The following is a 17,020-nucleotide window of genomic DNA, read 5'->3' as shown; positions in this document are numbered from 1 at the left end:
TGCTCTTTGATTTGCTCTAGCTCAAGATTTCCATAATATCTCACTTTATTATCTTCTTTGTTGCTTTTACCACTCCCTAATTCTGATAATCATGCAGCCCTTTTTGACTGCTTATCACTAAAAGTCAATTTCATACAATCTAATTACCAAATTGCAAAACTGTCTTCCTAGGAATTTTTAACATACATAACACAATGTAGAAAGTATTTTACCTTGGGTATAATAAATGTTAAGAATACCAAGCTGGGTAGTGGCCTCTTGCCTTTAATACAAAACATCATGCATCTCCTTCTTGGAGATGTGTTTTGGCATTAAGGGTAAATATAAAGATTAGTGATCAGAGCTCATGCCACCTTTACCACGAGTTTCCCTGGTCTTGCACTACCTGTAGGATCAGCTAGACTTGCATCACTTGCAGGCGCAAACTTGACTTAATTGTCTGTTTGCTCACTTGGGAAATGGAGTAAAACCAGGTTTTAAAAATTGCTTGGTATTCTTAACATTTATTATACCCAAGGTAAAATACTTTCTACATTTATATCTCCTCCAGAGATTTTTATTTAATAAGGTTAAAACACCTTATGGCAACTTGTTCTGGTAAAATACTTATGAGCTCTGTATTACTAAATCTTGGTATTTTCTAGCCTAGCTCCCACTGATGAGACCTCAATAAAGGTCGAAACCGGTCTGGGTAGTGGCCTCTTGCCTTTAATACAAAACATCATGCATCTCCTTCTTGGAGATGTGTTTTGGCATTAAGGGTAAATATAAAGATTAGTGATCAGAGCTCATGCCACCTTTACCACGAGTTGCCCTGGTCTTGCACTACCTGTAGGATCAGCTAGACTTGCATCACTTGTAGGCGCAAACTTGACTTAATTGTCTGTTTGCTCACTTGGGAAATGGAGTAAAACCAGGTTTTAAACATTGCTTGGTATTCTTAACATACATAACACAAACTGACTTTCCTTCTCTAACTTCACAGATCAAGCCAGGCTAGTATGAAGATCTAATCATTTGCCTTCAGTCATAATCTATCATAAACAGTTAATCAACCAACCAGAATACCAGACAATCCTCATTGTTCTTCCAATACTCTGGACCTTTTCTAAAACCACTCTCCCTCCAAATACACTGTGAATGTCTACTCTCTTGTGCTGACTGACCATAATTTTGTCTGTTCCTTTTCTACAGATTGTTCTCCTCTCAGCCAACCTCAGCCTCTTGGCACTGCAATATGAACTGGAATTTTTGTGCTTCTTTTTCATACTTAGCTCACTGTTTTTATTTTCCTGATCCAAAAATCTGCACTGAACAAAGACCTGAAATAATCCCCACTCCACTGCCCCCCCCCCCCAACCATTATCCAAGACCTGGTTCTCTAAAAAAATGTGCTTCTGCAGTTACTCTACAGCCCATAAATGGTATAAAAAAGTTATTATTAATTCCAAAGAAGACTTCATAAGAATAAAATGCAATAAGATTGCCCTGTGCTTAACTGACAGTTGAGCACAGGATAATACAGACTTCTTGGCATCAGTCTTTTTCTCGACTTTTGTTTAGATGACCAAGGCAAATCACCTCCTACACTACTACAAACTGCCCACTGCATGCCTTCACATCTTTCATCAGAAGGAGAGGACATTAAAAAATCCTTATTAATCTTAATACTAATAGTCTCTTGATTCAGACAGTATTCCTCCAGAATTAAAACCTACCCTGTACAGGCTATGTATGTTGTCATATTTAACTAGTATCTATTCAACAGCATGGAAACAACCCTTTATCTAACCTGTCCATAAAAAGGGAGATATCAAACTATCATCGCATTGCTCTCACCTCAGTACTCTTGAAAGTGGTGAAGGTAATTAACAACCAGCTTTTTTACCACCTGGAAACTCATTAGTTAATTAGCAATCACCGACATCAATTCTGTCAGTCTCATTCTACAGCAGATCTCCTCACTAAACTTATCCCACTTTTGTAGATAAGCCATGGAAAGATTTGGAGAAGCCCATTATATTTCAAATCTTAATATTTCAAAGGTATTTGATTGTGTTTAGTATTGAGGCATTCTGAACAAGCCACATTCTTATGGTTTCTCTCCTGCAGTCTGTGATTTTCAGTAAAATTATTAGTAAAATTACTAATAATTTTACTAATTGGCGATCAGTAAAATTTACTGAAACTGACAATCAGTAAAATTATTGATCATTGATCATTTTTTGCACACTGTGAATGGCTTCCTGTCATTAGATTTATTTATCAACACTGGAGTAGTTCAGTGTACTCCAGTAGCACACTAAGGATTTAATCTTGGGAGGGGCCAGAGTTGAGTAGACAATTTGAGAATACACACTATGCATCACATACAACCAATGACAGAGTATCTGCAATGATCACTAATTCATAAGTAATATAGAAATAGAAGACACGACACAACATAAATAAAAAAATGAATTTTAATTAGGAAAAGATTTTTGGAAAATTTTCTACTGTTTTTTTTCCTTGTTCTTTTTTTTGGGGGGGGCCCCCCTCCCTGGGTGTGCCACTGGTGTACTCGCATCCATGCTCTTCCTTCTTTAGATCATGCACCTTTTCTCTCTAACTTGAATTCCTACTTAGTTTTATTGATGACTGTACACTCCATTCCTCGTCTTCATTCGAGAAGCTCTGTAGTATTCAATTAATTGAAGCCTCAAGATCTTCCATAACTAATGACTCAAATACTGATTTCCTCACCATTTTCAAGTGGGGTGAAGACAACTTAGTGAATTTCACTGCTCTTAAAACTCAGTCTTGACCTAGAACCAGGAAGAAAGATCCTGCTTCACTCACACTTACCTTTGATAATGTTCCAATATGTTTTCAAGATCAGTTTCCCCTTCTCAGACCGACTGTCATGTCTAGCTTATCCTGGAACAAACACATTTCATCAACAGCCTCCTCAACTTCTAGAATCCTGGTAATTTTGTGCTTTTTTATTGTTCAAAACATGACGTCTTTCCTGCTCAACTTTTAATACTTTATAAGTCATACATCTAACCAACCTTGGAACATTGTTCTCAAATTTGGGATGATCCACCCAAAAAAATGATATACTGAAGATGTTGATCTGATTAATAGATACCCCCCCCCCCCTCACAAAGACTCCCTTCAGTCACTTTCCCATAGGTGATGCTCGGTTTCTGCAAGGACACTGCTCTGCTGAAATGACTATTCCTCTACTTTCTTCTAGTAATGGAAGAACAAGAACAACCACTAATCAACACCCATATATTGTCCAATTCCAAACATACTGAAAGAGGAATGAGCTGCTCATCTTTGTTCATTCCATCCACCTCTTTCTCTAGAACAATCTCCTCGATACTGTTTTTTGCGATACAATCCACAACTTTTAAAGAAACATATTAACAGATTATTTCTTTCTCCCTAATGACTTGACCACAAACATGACACTGTTGTGCTATACACATACCGGTCACTGAATTAGAAACTTCACAGAAATCAGTGCTAACTATATGGGCATATGACTGCCAATACTGATCTTCTTCAATTCCCTGCACATAGTTTGGTGACATATGGGACAGGAACAGCCTTCCATAAATGCATCAGAGAGATATGGGAATGATAGAAGAGGAGAGAATGGAAACAGTGGGAGAAAGGGAATGAGAGGAATGCAAGAGAGCACTGGAACCAGGGATAGAGTTATGTCAGGAAGGCAGGTAAGTAGGAGAGCACAGACAGAGTGAAGGATGTATGTGAGCAATCAAGGAACAGGGTGGTAAGAGGTGTAATGTATGAAGACTCAATGATCCGTGGTTTTCAAGATAGGATGCGTGAGGAGTGTTTGCCTGGAGGAATGATAGAAAGTGTGGCTATGGCAATTAAGAGGGGGTGAAAGGGTGGATGAGATGATTGTGATGGTACGAACAAATGACTTGAGAGGTAATATAAATTGGGCAGCAAGAGATATGAGATTCTTGCTTGAGGTTCTACAAAAGAAGACACAGAGTGTGTGTGTGTATACATATCCGTGAGGGTCGACATTGACTTGTGAAGGGGCACTCTTGTTTTTAGTAATATGCTAGCCTTTTATAATAAAGTTACTAGAGCAGTAGATGAGGGGAAAGGCATATACTGCCATTTTCTTGGACTTAACAAAGGTATTTTACAGGGTGCCACATGATAAGCTGATATTTAAGTTGCAGCACATGGGTTTGAATGTTAGTTGGTCAACTGGATTCAGGATTGGATGTTCGATAGGTATCAGAGAGTTGTGTATGGTGGGGCAGTTTCAAGTAGGCAGGGGGTTACAAGCGGGGTCCCACAGGGCTCAGTACTGGGACCTATATCAATGACATTGTCAGTGGATTGCAGGGGGATATTCAGTTGTTTACAGATGATATGAAGCTGGGAAAGGTTATTAGTAATAGGCAGAGGGTTATAAGTGGGGTCCCACATGGCTCAGTACTGGGACCTATATTGTTTAACCTTTCTATCAATGACAGTCAGTGGATAGCAGGGGGTTATTCAGTTGTTTGTGGATGATGTGAAGCTGGGAAAGGCTATTAGTAATAGTGCAGATGTGGTAGTCCTGCAAGAGGATTTGAATAAGCTAGACAGGTGGGCAAATGAATGGGGTTAGGTTTAATGCGGCAAAATGTAAGGTCTTCAGGTTTGGGACACATCGATGAGATGCTGCATACTCTATTGGAGAAGCTATACTGGAGGATGTAGAGGAGACAAGAGATCTGGGGTTGATGATTAATAGAAACCTGAAATTTACAGGACATATTGCAAAGGTGGTGAAGGTAATGCAGAGGATTGCTGCAATAATGAGAAGGACACTGACCTGCAGAGATAAAAGGGTTATCATTCCATTGTATAAGACCCTGATCAGACCACACTTGGACTATTGTTCTCAGATTTGGTCCCCAGGATTTGAAGGGGATAAATTAACTGTGGAAAAGGTACAAAGGCAGATAACAAAGATAGTTTCAGGACTGTACAATGTTAGTTATGAGGATCGGTTGAGGGAATGTGGACTGCAGAGTTTGGTGGATAGAAGAAGGAGAAGTGATATGATTGAGACTTTTAAACTGTTGAGAGGTTGTTACAGGGTTGACACTTGGGGGTTCTTTCGCTTGGTTGAACAGCGGGACGGAGTGATGACAAGGGGCCATCCCTGGAAGTTATGAAAGGAAACTGTAAGCAAGAGGGTGAGGAGTGGTTTCTTTGCATGGAGGGGGTGGTTGAACCATGGAATGCATTGCCTGATAGAGTGGTGAGAGCGAGAACGGTCAATGAGTTTAAGGAGTGGTATGATAGATATGTTTCCTAGGAGGCACCTCCCACGATGAGTCTGGATAGACTTTGTGTTTCTTGGCAAGGACATCCTGCGATGTGTCTTTCGACTCCATGGCCTGAATAATAAAAATAATAATTGCTGCACACAGGACGTTCTGTTTGTCTGTATAAGCCTACTCAGATGATGGCGATCTCATTCCTGACAGATTGTTTCAGAGCCACAGTTATGCCACTTAGACAAACAATGTGGGTTATTGAAAGTTTAATTTTCCACTTAGTTTGACTATAATAAATTTAGCTTAATCCTTCATCCAAGTGTGAGCAAACAAAGTTTGTGCCTGAAAGTATCTTCAGGACTGGGGTAAGGTGGTACAGCACCAGGGCAACGAGTTTCCCTGGTGTTGTACCATCTTATGGGAGATACTGAGATACTTACCACATTATGGGAGATAATGTGGTAAGTATCTCAGTATCTCCTGTATCTCAGTATATATCAGTATCTCAGTATCTAATGTGGGAGATACTGAGATAGGAGTGATGTTAGATTGCTTCACCTTTGCAATGAGTTGCCCTGGTGTTGTACCACTTTACCCCAGTCCTGAAGATACTTTCAGGCGCAAACTTTGTTTGCTCACACTTGGATAAAGGATTAAACTAAATTTATTATAATGTGGGTTATTTTTCCATTGATTAAACATCCAGGATATCTCACCTTTTGAGAAACCAGTCAGCTCTGCTGTTTTCAAAATCATGGCTCCAGCCTGACAGGCACCCACAATAAGCCCTTTACCAAACTCTGAAAGATCCTTTGCTTTTCTTGTGGTGATCTTGTGCTGTTGACAATTACTGACAAGTAACATTCTTAAATAGTTACCTAGAACAGGTGATGATGCATGGGACCAAGTATTTTGTATATATGTTGTATGAGTGATGTTTACGTTCATCTGCATAAAGGTGAACCTTTTGTGTGTGAGTCATTACTTAAAAAATAAATAAATAAAAAATCCTTCCTCCTTGATGCTTCTGCATACCACCTATACATTCTCCAAGTCAGGATACCCCTCCTTTTTTTTTTTGTTTCACATTTGCTATAAATATTATTAAGCAAATATTGTTTAAAATATGGAATTATGCTGTAAATATATAAATTTGAAATCTGTATCTGAAGCTTAATTGTATTTGTAATTAAAATTCTTTTTTTTATTAATAAAGATGAAAAAACATTACAATAAAACTTGTTCTACTTACTCAGGAGAAGTATAAAAGAAATGGATATCTGAATGTGCTTCAGCACCTAGAAGATATTTTAAAAAAAAGTTAAATATAGTGTTTCATGACTAAAGCAAACAAAAAAAATGTAATACTATTATCATCTTTATACTTCATATCAACAATAAATGCTTAGAAAGAGTAAAGGCCTTTCAATACCTTGGATCATACATCAGTAGTATGGAAAATGATATTATAAAAAGTAAACATCTGACTCTAGTCTTCCATAACAAACTCCACCCCCATCTGGAAATCATTATTAATATCATTAAAGACAAAATTAAGATATACCATGCAACCAGTAGATCCATCTTCTTGTATGGTTCTTGATCACAGGTTATTCTACTGGCATGATCTCTAGTGAAAAAAAAATTATAAATTAATTAATTATTTAGAAACTACATCAAGCTAAATTTTATTTATGATAACATGAGCAAACATTCTTTCTTATAGATAGTTTTCTTTCAGTAACAATGATGTCCTATTTTGTCCTATTCTTTCTTTCAGTAACAATGATGTCCTATTTTTAGATAGTTTTAGATAGTTTTCTTTCAGTAACAATGATGTCCTATTTTGTCCTATTCTTTCTTTCAGTAACAATGATGTCCTATTTTTAGCTAAAAATAGGACATCATTGTTACTGAAAGAAAACTATCTATAAGAAAGAATGTTTGCTCATGTTATCATAAATAAAATTTAGCTTGATGTAGTTTCTAAATAATTAATTAACTTATAATTTTTTTTTTCACTAGAGGTCATGCCAGTAGACTAACCTGTGATCAAATCATTGCTTCTCTAGCTTACTGTATGTAATATAACTCAGCTTGTCCTGTATATTTGTATATACTCCAGATGACGATGATCTTAATATGAAGATCAAAACGTCGGGAAATTAAGAGATATTTATAACACGGTTGTAAAGTCCATAATTTCTAAAATGAATTAAACTTGGTTATTTATTGGAGCATAGCATAGCATATTTTTATTTAGAGTGGTTGTAAGTTAGTTTGTATATTCGTTTTTTTTTTTTTTTTTTTTTTTTTAATGTTGGGCCCATATACGGGAGGTTGGCTGGTCAACCTATAGTACTTTAATACTGTATATGGGTAGTTTTTAAGTATGATCGCATTTTCTGATTATCAGTAAAAGACAATAAATTATATCAATGCTAAGATGATAACAATAACTGATTGTAATGTGCACTGTCAAGGTAATTTGGCAGTGCATATTTTCATCCCCTGGTCATTTTGAAGTTCAATTTCATATTTTCATATGAAATTGAACTTCAAAATGACCAGGATACAACTTTTGGTGGACTGTTGCTATATCTGGAAAGTATGAGTAGAGGGACTATGAGATGCTTACACAAATAAGACTGACAAGCAAATGAAAGAGTGTCTTAGAACCAACATTGTATATTAGTAGTAGCAAGAGGAATACAATTACTGGACTTCATAACATTTCAGAATTTAATAACAAATGAAATAACCTTGAGGTAACTGGAAAATTTATTGCAGGTTTACCATAGAAACAGCCAAAGAGTACATATTCCAGTGATAAGAAAAAAACATGTGTAACTAAAAATCTGGAGATATGAAATCTATAGAGACAACTACGCAGTGTACGATGCATGAAGAGAATTACGTGAATATAACAGTACCTGGAGAATAGTATAAGATGAAAGCACTGTATTTCAATAGTTGCGAACATAACAGAAGTGTGGAAACAAGTACTGCAAAGGAAAAAGATGTTATGGAGGAGGTATATAGCCTGCAGAAATTGCCTGAGGAATATAAGCACATTTAAGAAAGAGAGAGATGTGCAATAAAAAAAAAAGAAAATGGAATATGAAAATAATCTTGAAGATCCAGACAACTTTTCTGATCACCACATCCATATATCACTTTCAAGGATGGGCAATTGTTCATCCTTTTTCCATCTTTTGTAATATTCATTTCGGATCTACAGCATCCTCTGGTAGCAAGTTTTTCTACTAGGCTGGTGGTGGTACATTATTATTATTATTATTACATGATATCTCCAGGAAGTCCAAAGACTCGTTGAGGGAGGGCACCAACTCCACAACTCTCCGTCTCCACCAACTACACAAACGCCATCTACCGCCAACCACCACCACTAGTATTTCCACAGATAATCACAAACATCCATGGAGGGATTCAGAGCCACAGCCTTTTGGCTGGAGAGCGGATACGTTAACCACTTGGTCAACCAGCCTGCTATACTTCAAAAGAAATTATATTCTTGTTTTCATCAATAATTTATTGCAAGCAAATGACCAAAGTTGCACATGAAATACCATTCATAACTACGGTTTGTATAATGAAAGCAACTGATTTTGCTATAAATTACCCTAATATCCTATAATACAAAGTACATTTCCACCTAGAAAGTGTAGATTATTATTATTATTAATGTAATTATAATTATCAAACATGAAGCGTGACGAGTGGAAGAGTCCCCATTGTAGAGACAACAAAGGAATGTCGCCCTCAACTGCAGGCAGGAAACAACCAACGCAGAAAACAACCGCAGGCTGTAAACAGCTATCAACAGCAGAGGGAATGAAAACAAAGAAAACAACGGAAACCCAGGTGAGCCAACTTTAAATGCATTACTCGAAAATAGATTACAAAACCTAAAAGACAGTTTAATTGATTTTGTTGGAGAACTATTTCAAAAACATACCATACAGATTACTGAAAAATTCAATCAATATAAGGAATTTATTAAATTTAATAATAACTCGGTAGCAGATGTATTACAGACCATTAGAGAAATTAAAAACTGCATTAAAGAGCTAATGGAAAAACAGCATAATCTAATAAAAGAGACAATGGAACTACGACAAGAACTAAACTCTTTAAAGCAACAGTACAAACTCTCAAACCAACAGCAGTATAAAAATGATCTCCTGATAGATGGTCTCCTGGAAATTGCTACGGAACTTCTAAAAGACACCGTAATACAACTAAGCCATAAAATTGGTGTCCCCATTGAATCAAAAGATATCCAGTCAGTACATCGGTTACCACAAAAAAGGAAAAGAGAAAATAATTCCCGTCCTCCTCCTGTCGTGGTGCGACTCACCAACAGCCCAACAAAAACTACACTTATAAAAGCTAGCAGGATTAAAAAAACCAATAGTCAAGGATCTGAAAGGAGACCACAACAATACCCCAATATACTTGTCTGAATACTTAACACCATATTACCAGAAACTATTCTACCAAGCAAGGAAATAAAAATGGAAAAAAAATTACCAGTTTATATGGATAAGAGATGGCAAAACATTCCTTAAAAAAGCACAAGATGCAAAACCAATCTAAATAAAATCCGTAGAAGACCTCATCAGGCTGACACATTAAAAGGAATATTGACGACTCGTAAAGAAGGAACAGCACACCAACCTACGGGGTGATTACATCTGCCTGAAGGTAGACATAATCACCCCGGAACATGATAATTGCCACATTCTGAAATCAATAACAGAATGGAAACAAGTTACTATCCCCAAAAAAGGACTATCTATTCTCCACATCAACATCAGAAGCATTCAAAAATACTGGCTGATCCTGAAAGCACATCTGAAGGAAGATATAGACAACATAGACATTTTAATACTGACCGAAGTATCTATGACAAATGAAGAGGCAACCATCTACCAAATGCCACACTTCCAACAACACAAACACTGCAGACAAACAAAATGAGGGAGTGGTATAATAATATTTACCAAACATAAACTAGAAGTAACAGAAATAAACTATAAATTAGAATATGCAGAAAACATATGCATCAAAATTAAAAACATCAAACAAGAAAACTCCTTGATAATAAATGCAATACACAGACCACCCAACTTAAGCACCACAAAATTTCTAGATGAACTAAACAGATGGCTTTCAGCCACAGAAGGTGCCCCAGAATACTTGATAATAATAGGAGACATGAATATAAACATTAGAAACATAAATAACAACACAGAACAATACCTAGACCTCTTATCAGCATATAACATAACCCCATCCATACAGTCATATACACGAGAAGAGATAGTTGGAAATACAACAACCTCATCCTGCATTGACCATATAAATATACGGGGCTCCTCCAAACAGCCACACAGCAGCCGTAATAACATACAAACTGGCAGACCATTATTTCACAGCATTACAGTTACACGCTGAACCAGAACCCATAAAACTCACTGCGACTACAAAACAGTATTATAGCATTCTAAACGAAACAATAGTAAACGACAAAATCAGAAAAACAGACAGGATGCAGATAGCATCTTTAGACTCTGCTGAAGCTGTATATAATAACCTTAAACCTTAATAACCTTAAACTTGCATTTAATGAAATATATAACAAAGCATTAACAAAAAAAAAAAATATGCTCCCAAATGAAACAGAATCCATGGATAACAGACAACATATTAACAGACATACAAAGAAAAGATGCCCTATGGAAACAACTTAAAAAGTTGCCAAACAATATCGCTTTACAAGCTGAATACAAAAGAAAACGTAATCTTTTAACAACACAGATTAGAACAGCAAAAAGAAACTACTACAGCAACAAATTAACAAAAGCTTAGAACGACATAAAGGAAACCTGGCACCTGATTAATGAAAATGCTGGACAATATACACAGAACCACTGCCTCAGAAACAATAAAACACAGCTTTGCTTGTGACCCCCAAATCGCTCAGACAGTTGGCAAACAACTTTAATCAGCACTTCGTGAACTCTTTCCAAAAACTACAAGAAACAACCTTTCCTCACACGAACAAACATTCTCCGCTAGGTCCACAAGCAACCCAGTCGATGTGGTTCCCTACAGTAACAAAAGAAGAACTATCACTTGCAATTCAACAAATTAACCCTAACAAAAGACTGGGGATAGACAGAATCAGACCAAAAGACATCAAGAAACACTCAACCAACCTATGTCCAGTTATACAAAAGCTGTTAAATAAAATCTTCGAAACGGGACACATACCTGAAACCAGTGATTTTTTTCTGGAAAAAAAAAGTAATAACATCTTCACCATGAAGATGTTATTACAGCAACTTTCACACTTTTAACATATCCTCCGGTATACCCTTGTCGTCTTGCTTTGTGCGCTGCACTCTCCTTAAAATCGTAAATAATTTTTCTTAATGACATTAACTGTTGTTTACGAGATTCTCCAAAATGACTGATTTTACCATTTGCCCACTCCGCTGAAATTTTTGTTTCATGTGTTTATCGACGACAAGACTTCCGACATCACGACACACTTTACAGCCCAACATTTTATTCTTGACATGCAGCTACTCGTTTCTCTCGCAGAAGTAATTTTTCTGCAAAAGTGTCCAACATTCGGGCCAATCATGTCTATATAATGATTGGCCCAAATCATTATATAGACAATATAAATAATTTATAATTAACTCAAAATGAGTTAATTATAAATTAACTCATTTTGAACAATGACTTAATTTACTCCTTGTTCAAAATGAGTAAAATAACTACTTATTTTACTCATTTTGAACAATGATTGCACTGATTTAACTTAGATTAATTCAAAACTCACATGAACACCTGCCTGTTGCAGAGTGAATATAGAACTGATAAACTGATATTGGAAGCAATCGGAAGTGAACACAACTTCCTGTTTCCGGTTGCGTACCAACCTATGAAACAAGAAAGCAGGGTACCCACTTATAAGTAATCAAAACTGAAAATTCAATTCGTGAACACAGTACCATCTACCGGAATATTTATAATACATTTTGCTGTCAATAAATCGCAAATTTTTAAAAATTTAAGAAAAAAGGTGCCGGTACTGAGTACCGTTGCGTAACGCCAGAAAAAAAGCACTGCCTGAAACACAAAAGACTGCATCAATCACACCCATACACAAACATGGAAAAAGAAACATTATAAGTAATTACAGACCCATCGCCACTTCGTCTGTAATCAACCAAATCATGGAGCGCATTGTGCACTGCAAACTCTCTACATATGTTAATAAATTTCAAATCATACCCGAAACACAAACGCAGACCACAGACTTAACAGGTTACAATGGTTGCAAGATAAAATGCTAAAACTGATATTCTGGGAACAACCCACACTTATGCAGGCAGCACAGACAGAACACAAAATATTTAAGATGAAACACTTATGCCACTACACAGTCATGTTAAAACATTACTACAGCCCAACCTATAGAGTAATCAGAACAACATATCAGATAACAAGACCACAGTTAAAAAATTACATAACATATAAATACAACAAAGGGACATACAGAGAGCTGAAACAGGCGCTATATAAATATTATAGCGAGAATGAAAATTAAAGAAATTCCTGTTACCCTCTCTCTCTCTCCCTCACACACACACGCACACAACCAATTAACAGGTTAATGGTTGCAAGATAATGACAAACCCCCTCTCAAAAAACACTACTACATGGACACAAACAAACACACCATATCCAAATCCAAACTTACTTGTAAAAAAAAGTAAAACTGTGTAATAGCAGTTGAAGTATCCTAAGCATGTACCAACAAACAGTAAAATCAACACCTGGCTTACAACCGGATTAGAAACATAACCATGAAACCACCGCCATCTATTGTCTTCCTCAGATAAGCTCTGCAAAGCTTCGAGTAAGAAATCAGAAAAGCCTCCCAAAGAAACAGAAGAAACAATTATTATTATTTTATTATTATTATTATTATTATTCAGGCCTCCATGGAGTCAAAAGACTCATTGTGGGTGTTCCTTCTAAGAAACACAAAGTCCATCAAGACTCATTGAGGGGAGGCCCCCCCCCCTCTAAGAAACACAAAGTCTATCATATCACTCCTTGAACTCATTGTCAATGAGTTCAAGGAGTTCTTGCTTTCACCACTCCATCAGGCAATGCATTCCATGGTTCAACCACCCTCCATGCAAAGAAACCACTCCTAACCCTCTTGCTCACAGTTTCCTTTCGTAACGTCCAGGGATGGCCTCTTGTCATCCCTCCTTCCCGCTGTTGAACCAAGCAAAAGAACTCCCCAGTGTCAACCCTGTAACCACTTCTCAACAGTATAAAAGTCTCAATCATATCACCTCTCCTTCTTCTATCCATCAAACTCTGCAGTCCACATTCCCTCAGCCGATCCTCATAACTATCATTGTACAGTCCTGAAACCATCTTTGTTATCTGCCTTTGTACCCTTTCCACAGTTAATTGATACCCTTCAAATCCTGGGGACCAAATCTGAGAACAATAGTCCAAGTATGGTCTGATCAGGGTCTTATACAACGGAATGATAACTGTTTTATCTCTGCAGGTCAGTATCCTTCTCATTATTGCAGCAATCCTCTGTGTTACCTTCACCACCTTTGCAATATATCCCCTAAATTTCAGGTTTCTATCAATCAACAACCCCAGATCTCTTATCTCCCCCTACTTCCTCCAGTATAACTCCTCCTATAGAGTATGCAGTTTCCCATCGATGTTTCCCAAACCTCAAGACCTTACATTTTGCTGCATTAAACCGACACCCCACATTCATTTGCCCATCTATCTAGCTTATTCAAATCCTCTTGCAGGGCTACCACATCTGCACTATTACTAATAATCCTTCCCAGCTTTGCATCATCTGCAAACAACTGAATATCCTCTTGCAATCTGCTGACAATGTCATTGATATAAAGGTTAAACAATATAGGTCCCAGTACTGAGCCCTGTGGGACCCTACTTGTAACCCTCTGCTTCCTTGAAACTGCCCCACCATACACAACTCTCTGATACCTATCTGACAGCCAATCCTGAATCCAGTTGACCAATCTGACATCCAGACCCATGTGCTGCAACTTAAATATCAGCTTATCATGTGGCACCCTGTCAAATGTCTTCACTAAGTCTAAGAAAATTGCAGTATATGCCTTTCCCTCATATAATGCTCTTGTAACATTATCATAAAAGGCTAGCATATTGCTAAAACAAGAGCGCCCCTTCACAAATCCATGTTGACTGTCACAGATAACATTACTCTCATCTGCCCAATGCTGTATACGGTCCTTCACTACTTTCTCCAAGATCTTACTAACTACTGATGACACACAAACTGGTCTATAATGAGACACTTCCAGTCTGCTACCACCCTTATGCAATGGCACTATCTTACCTTCCTTCCATTCCATGGGCACATTTCCAGCAGCCAGACTTTCATTGAAAAGCCAGGTCAAAGGCACTGTCAGTTCCCTAGCACATTCTCTCAAAACTCGTCATGAAATACCATCCAGTCCCACAGCTTTACTGACATCCAGAGTACTCAGTATTTGAAACACATTCTCCTCCTGTAGCTATAAACCTTGAACATGCCCTATCCCTCTAGCATTAAAACTGACTCCTCCAGGATGAAATACACCAATAAAGTGTTCATTGAACAATTCTACTATGTCCTCTGCATCAGTCACTCTATTCCCATTTTTATCCCACAATATCATTCTTCCACAGTCATTTCTCCTCCTACTGGTCACATATCTAAAAAATTCCCTAGGATTTTCTTTGGATCTTAGGGCTAATCTCCTCTCATATTCCAGTTTTGTCTTCCTTACCATACTAGTCACTCTTCTGGCCTGTGTCTTATACTCTTCATGCATCTTCTCTTCACCTGTCTCTTTATATCTCTTCCATAGCCTCTTTTTCGCATGCAATTCCTGTTTAATATTGTTTGTCATCCACTTTACTCCAAGTTGTGTCTTCTTCACTCGTGGTATACAACTTACAATTGCTACTAACAAATATTCTTTCACAATTTCCCATGCACTAATGATATCCTGGCCTTCCAATTCTTCCCTCCATGAAACTTACCCAAGTTGACGTCTTAGACTATTATAATCACCTGCCTTATAATTCCACATACGTTCCCGTCTCTTTGATACTCCTGCATGTCTATTCATTTTCCAAGTCAAAACCATATGGTCACTCTCTCCAACTGGTGGGAGAGATGTCATCTCAGTTATCAACTCTTCTAATGCTATAACCAAATCCAAAACTCTTGAACCTCTTGTTCCCTCTATTACATGTTGCCTAGGACATTTGCCCCTCAAGAATTCTAGAAATTCCATTCCCTTATTGTTACATGCATCTTCCTCTCCCCAGTTTATACTACTGTAGTTAAAATCTTCCATAACAATTATTCTTCTTGCACTTGCTAAACTTAACTGTCTAAACATCTCCTGGTCCCCACCCTCTGTGCTTCTTGGTCTGTAGCAAGACCCCCACTAAATATCCTGTCTTGCCTATCTCTACCTCACACTATACGCTTTCAAAATCATTAGTGTCACTGCCTTCCAAAGCCTCCACTCTTAGAGGACATAGGTCATCACTTATCATAAGCAGGATGATGCTATCTGCGCCACCAATTCCTCTCCCTTATTCCAAATACTCCTGGCATTAGTATATAGCATATAAATGCCATTGTATCTATACCCAGCATTATCCCCTCTAGAATTATTATTATTATTAATTGTGTATATGTATATAGGCTGTATAAAAAATAAAAAAAAAAACACTGTACTCTACATTTTGTACAGAACAGAAATTGTAATAGTACACTTTATTGTATATATGTAAATACCCTGTATTATGATAAACAAAATGTTATTACAATTAACAAAAAAAATTTTTTTAATAAAAAATTATTGAAATTAAACATATTAATATATTATTCACATGAATGATCATATTATGTATGTATGTATACGTATTTTGTCAAACTTAGAAAAAAAAAAATCTTCAAATTTTAACATGCAATGTTACAGTTTTACATTGCAATGTTAACTTTAACAAAAGTACACGTAAATTATTGTGATATTATAATTGTAACTAATGACACAATAATTATCTTGTTATAGCATTGCACATTATGCAAATTATAATTAGAAATTGCTCTTGAATCACATGAAAGAAAATGTAGTATCATTGCTTAAAAGTATTATTATTAAAAAAGAAAAGAAAAAAGTACTTTGTATTATGGGATGCTAGGGTAATTTTGAAGTTAGATGTTTAATAGAGACATGTGTGTCAGACATAGTATAATGGTATAATATAGTAATATAGTAAATGTAGTATAGTATAATTTAAATAATAATCTCACACATGTAAGACAAAACTAAATACAATTTATTACTAATATATATTTAACTCAATATGTCATGAGCTTCATTTGGGGAGAAGGCAGAAGAAATGGCTACAACACAGGCAAGTAAGAAGCGATGTGAAAGAGCAAGGAAGGAAGGATTGAAGTGGTGCTTATGAGTGGAGAAGTGGGATGGCAAAACTGTAGAGAATGGAACAGGTGTGCAAGATAGACAGAGAAATGGGAAGACATAGGGTGGACAGAGAACCACAGCATGAAAAAG

At 36.7% G+C, this 17,020-nt stretch overlaps 1 protein-coding gene across 3 annotated transcripts in view; it reads right to left on the bottom strand.

Moving 5' to 3' along the window:
- LOC150106608 (endosome/lysosome-associated apoptosis and autophagy regulator family member 2-like) overlaps window positions 1-17,020 on the bottom strand; it is a 594,368-nt gene that overhangs the window by 167,551 nt on the left and 409,797 nt on the right. For all 3 annotated transcript variants that reach the window (XM_090392568.1, XM_090392569.1, XM_090392567.1), the window contains one exon: window positions 6,559-6,604. In XM_090392568.1, the coding sequence (XP_090248694.1) occupies window positions 6,559-6,604 (46 nt within the window). The remainder of the gene's footprint in view (window positions 1-6,558; window positions 6,605-17,020) is intronic.

This window comes from Typopeltis vanoorti, chromosome 5 (genome assembly GCF_054136105.1).
Source record: "Typopeltis vanoorti isolate ZY-2024b chromosome 5, IOZ_Tvanoo_1.0, whole genome shotgun sequence".
Classification (NCBI taxonomy): domain Eukaryota; kingdom Metazoa; phylum Arthropoda; class Arachnida; order Uropygi; family Thelyphonidae; genus Typopeltis; species Typopeltis vanoorti.
This window is presented reverse-complemented; position numbering and strand designations above follow the sequence as displayed.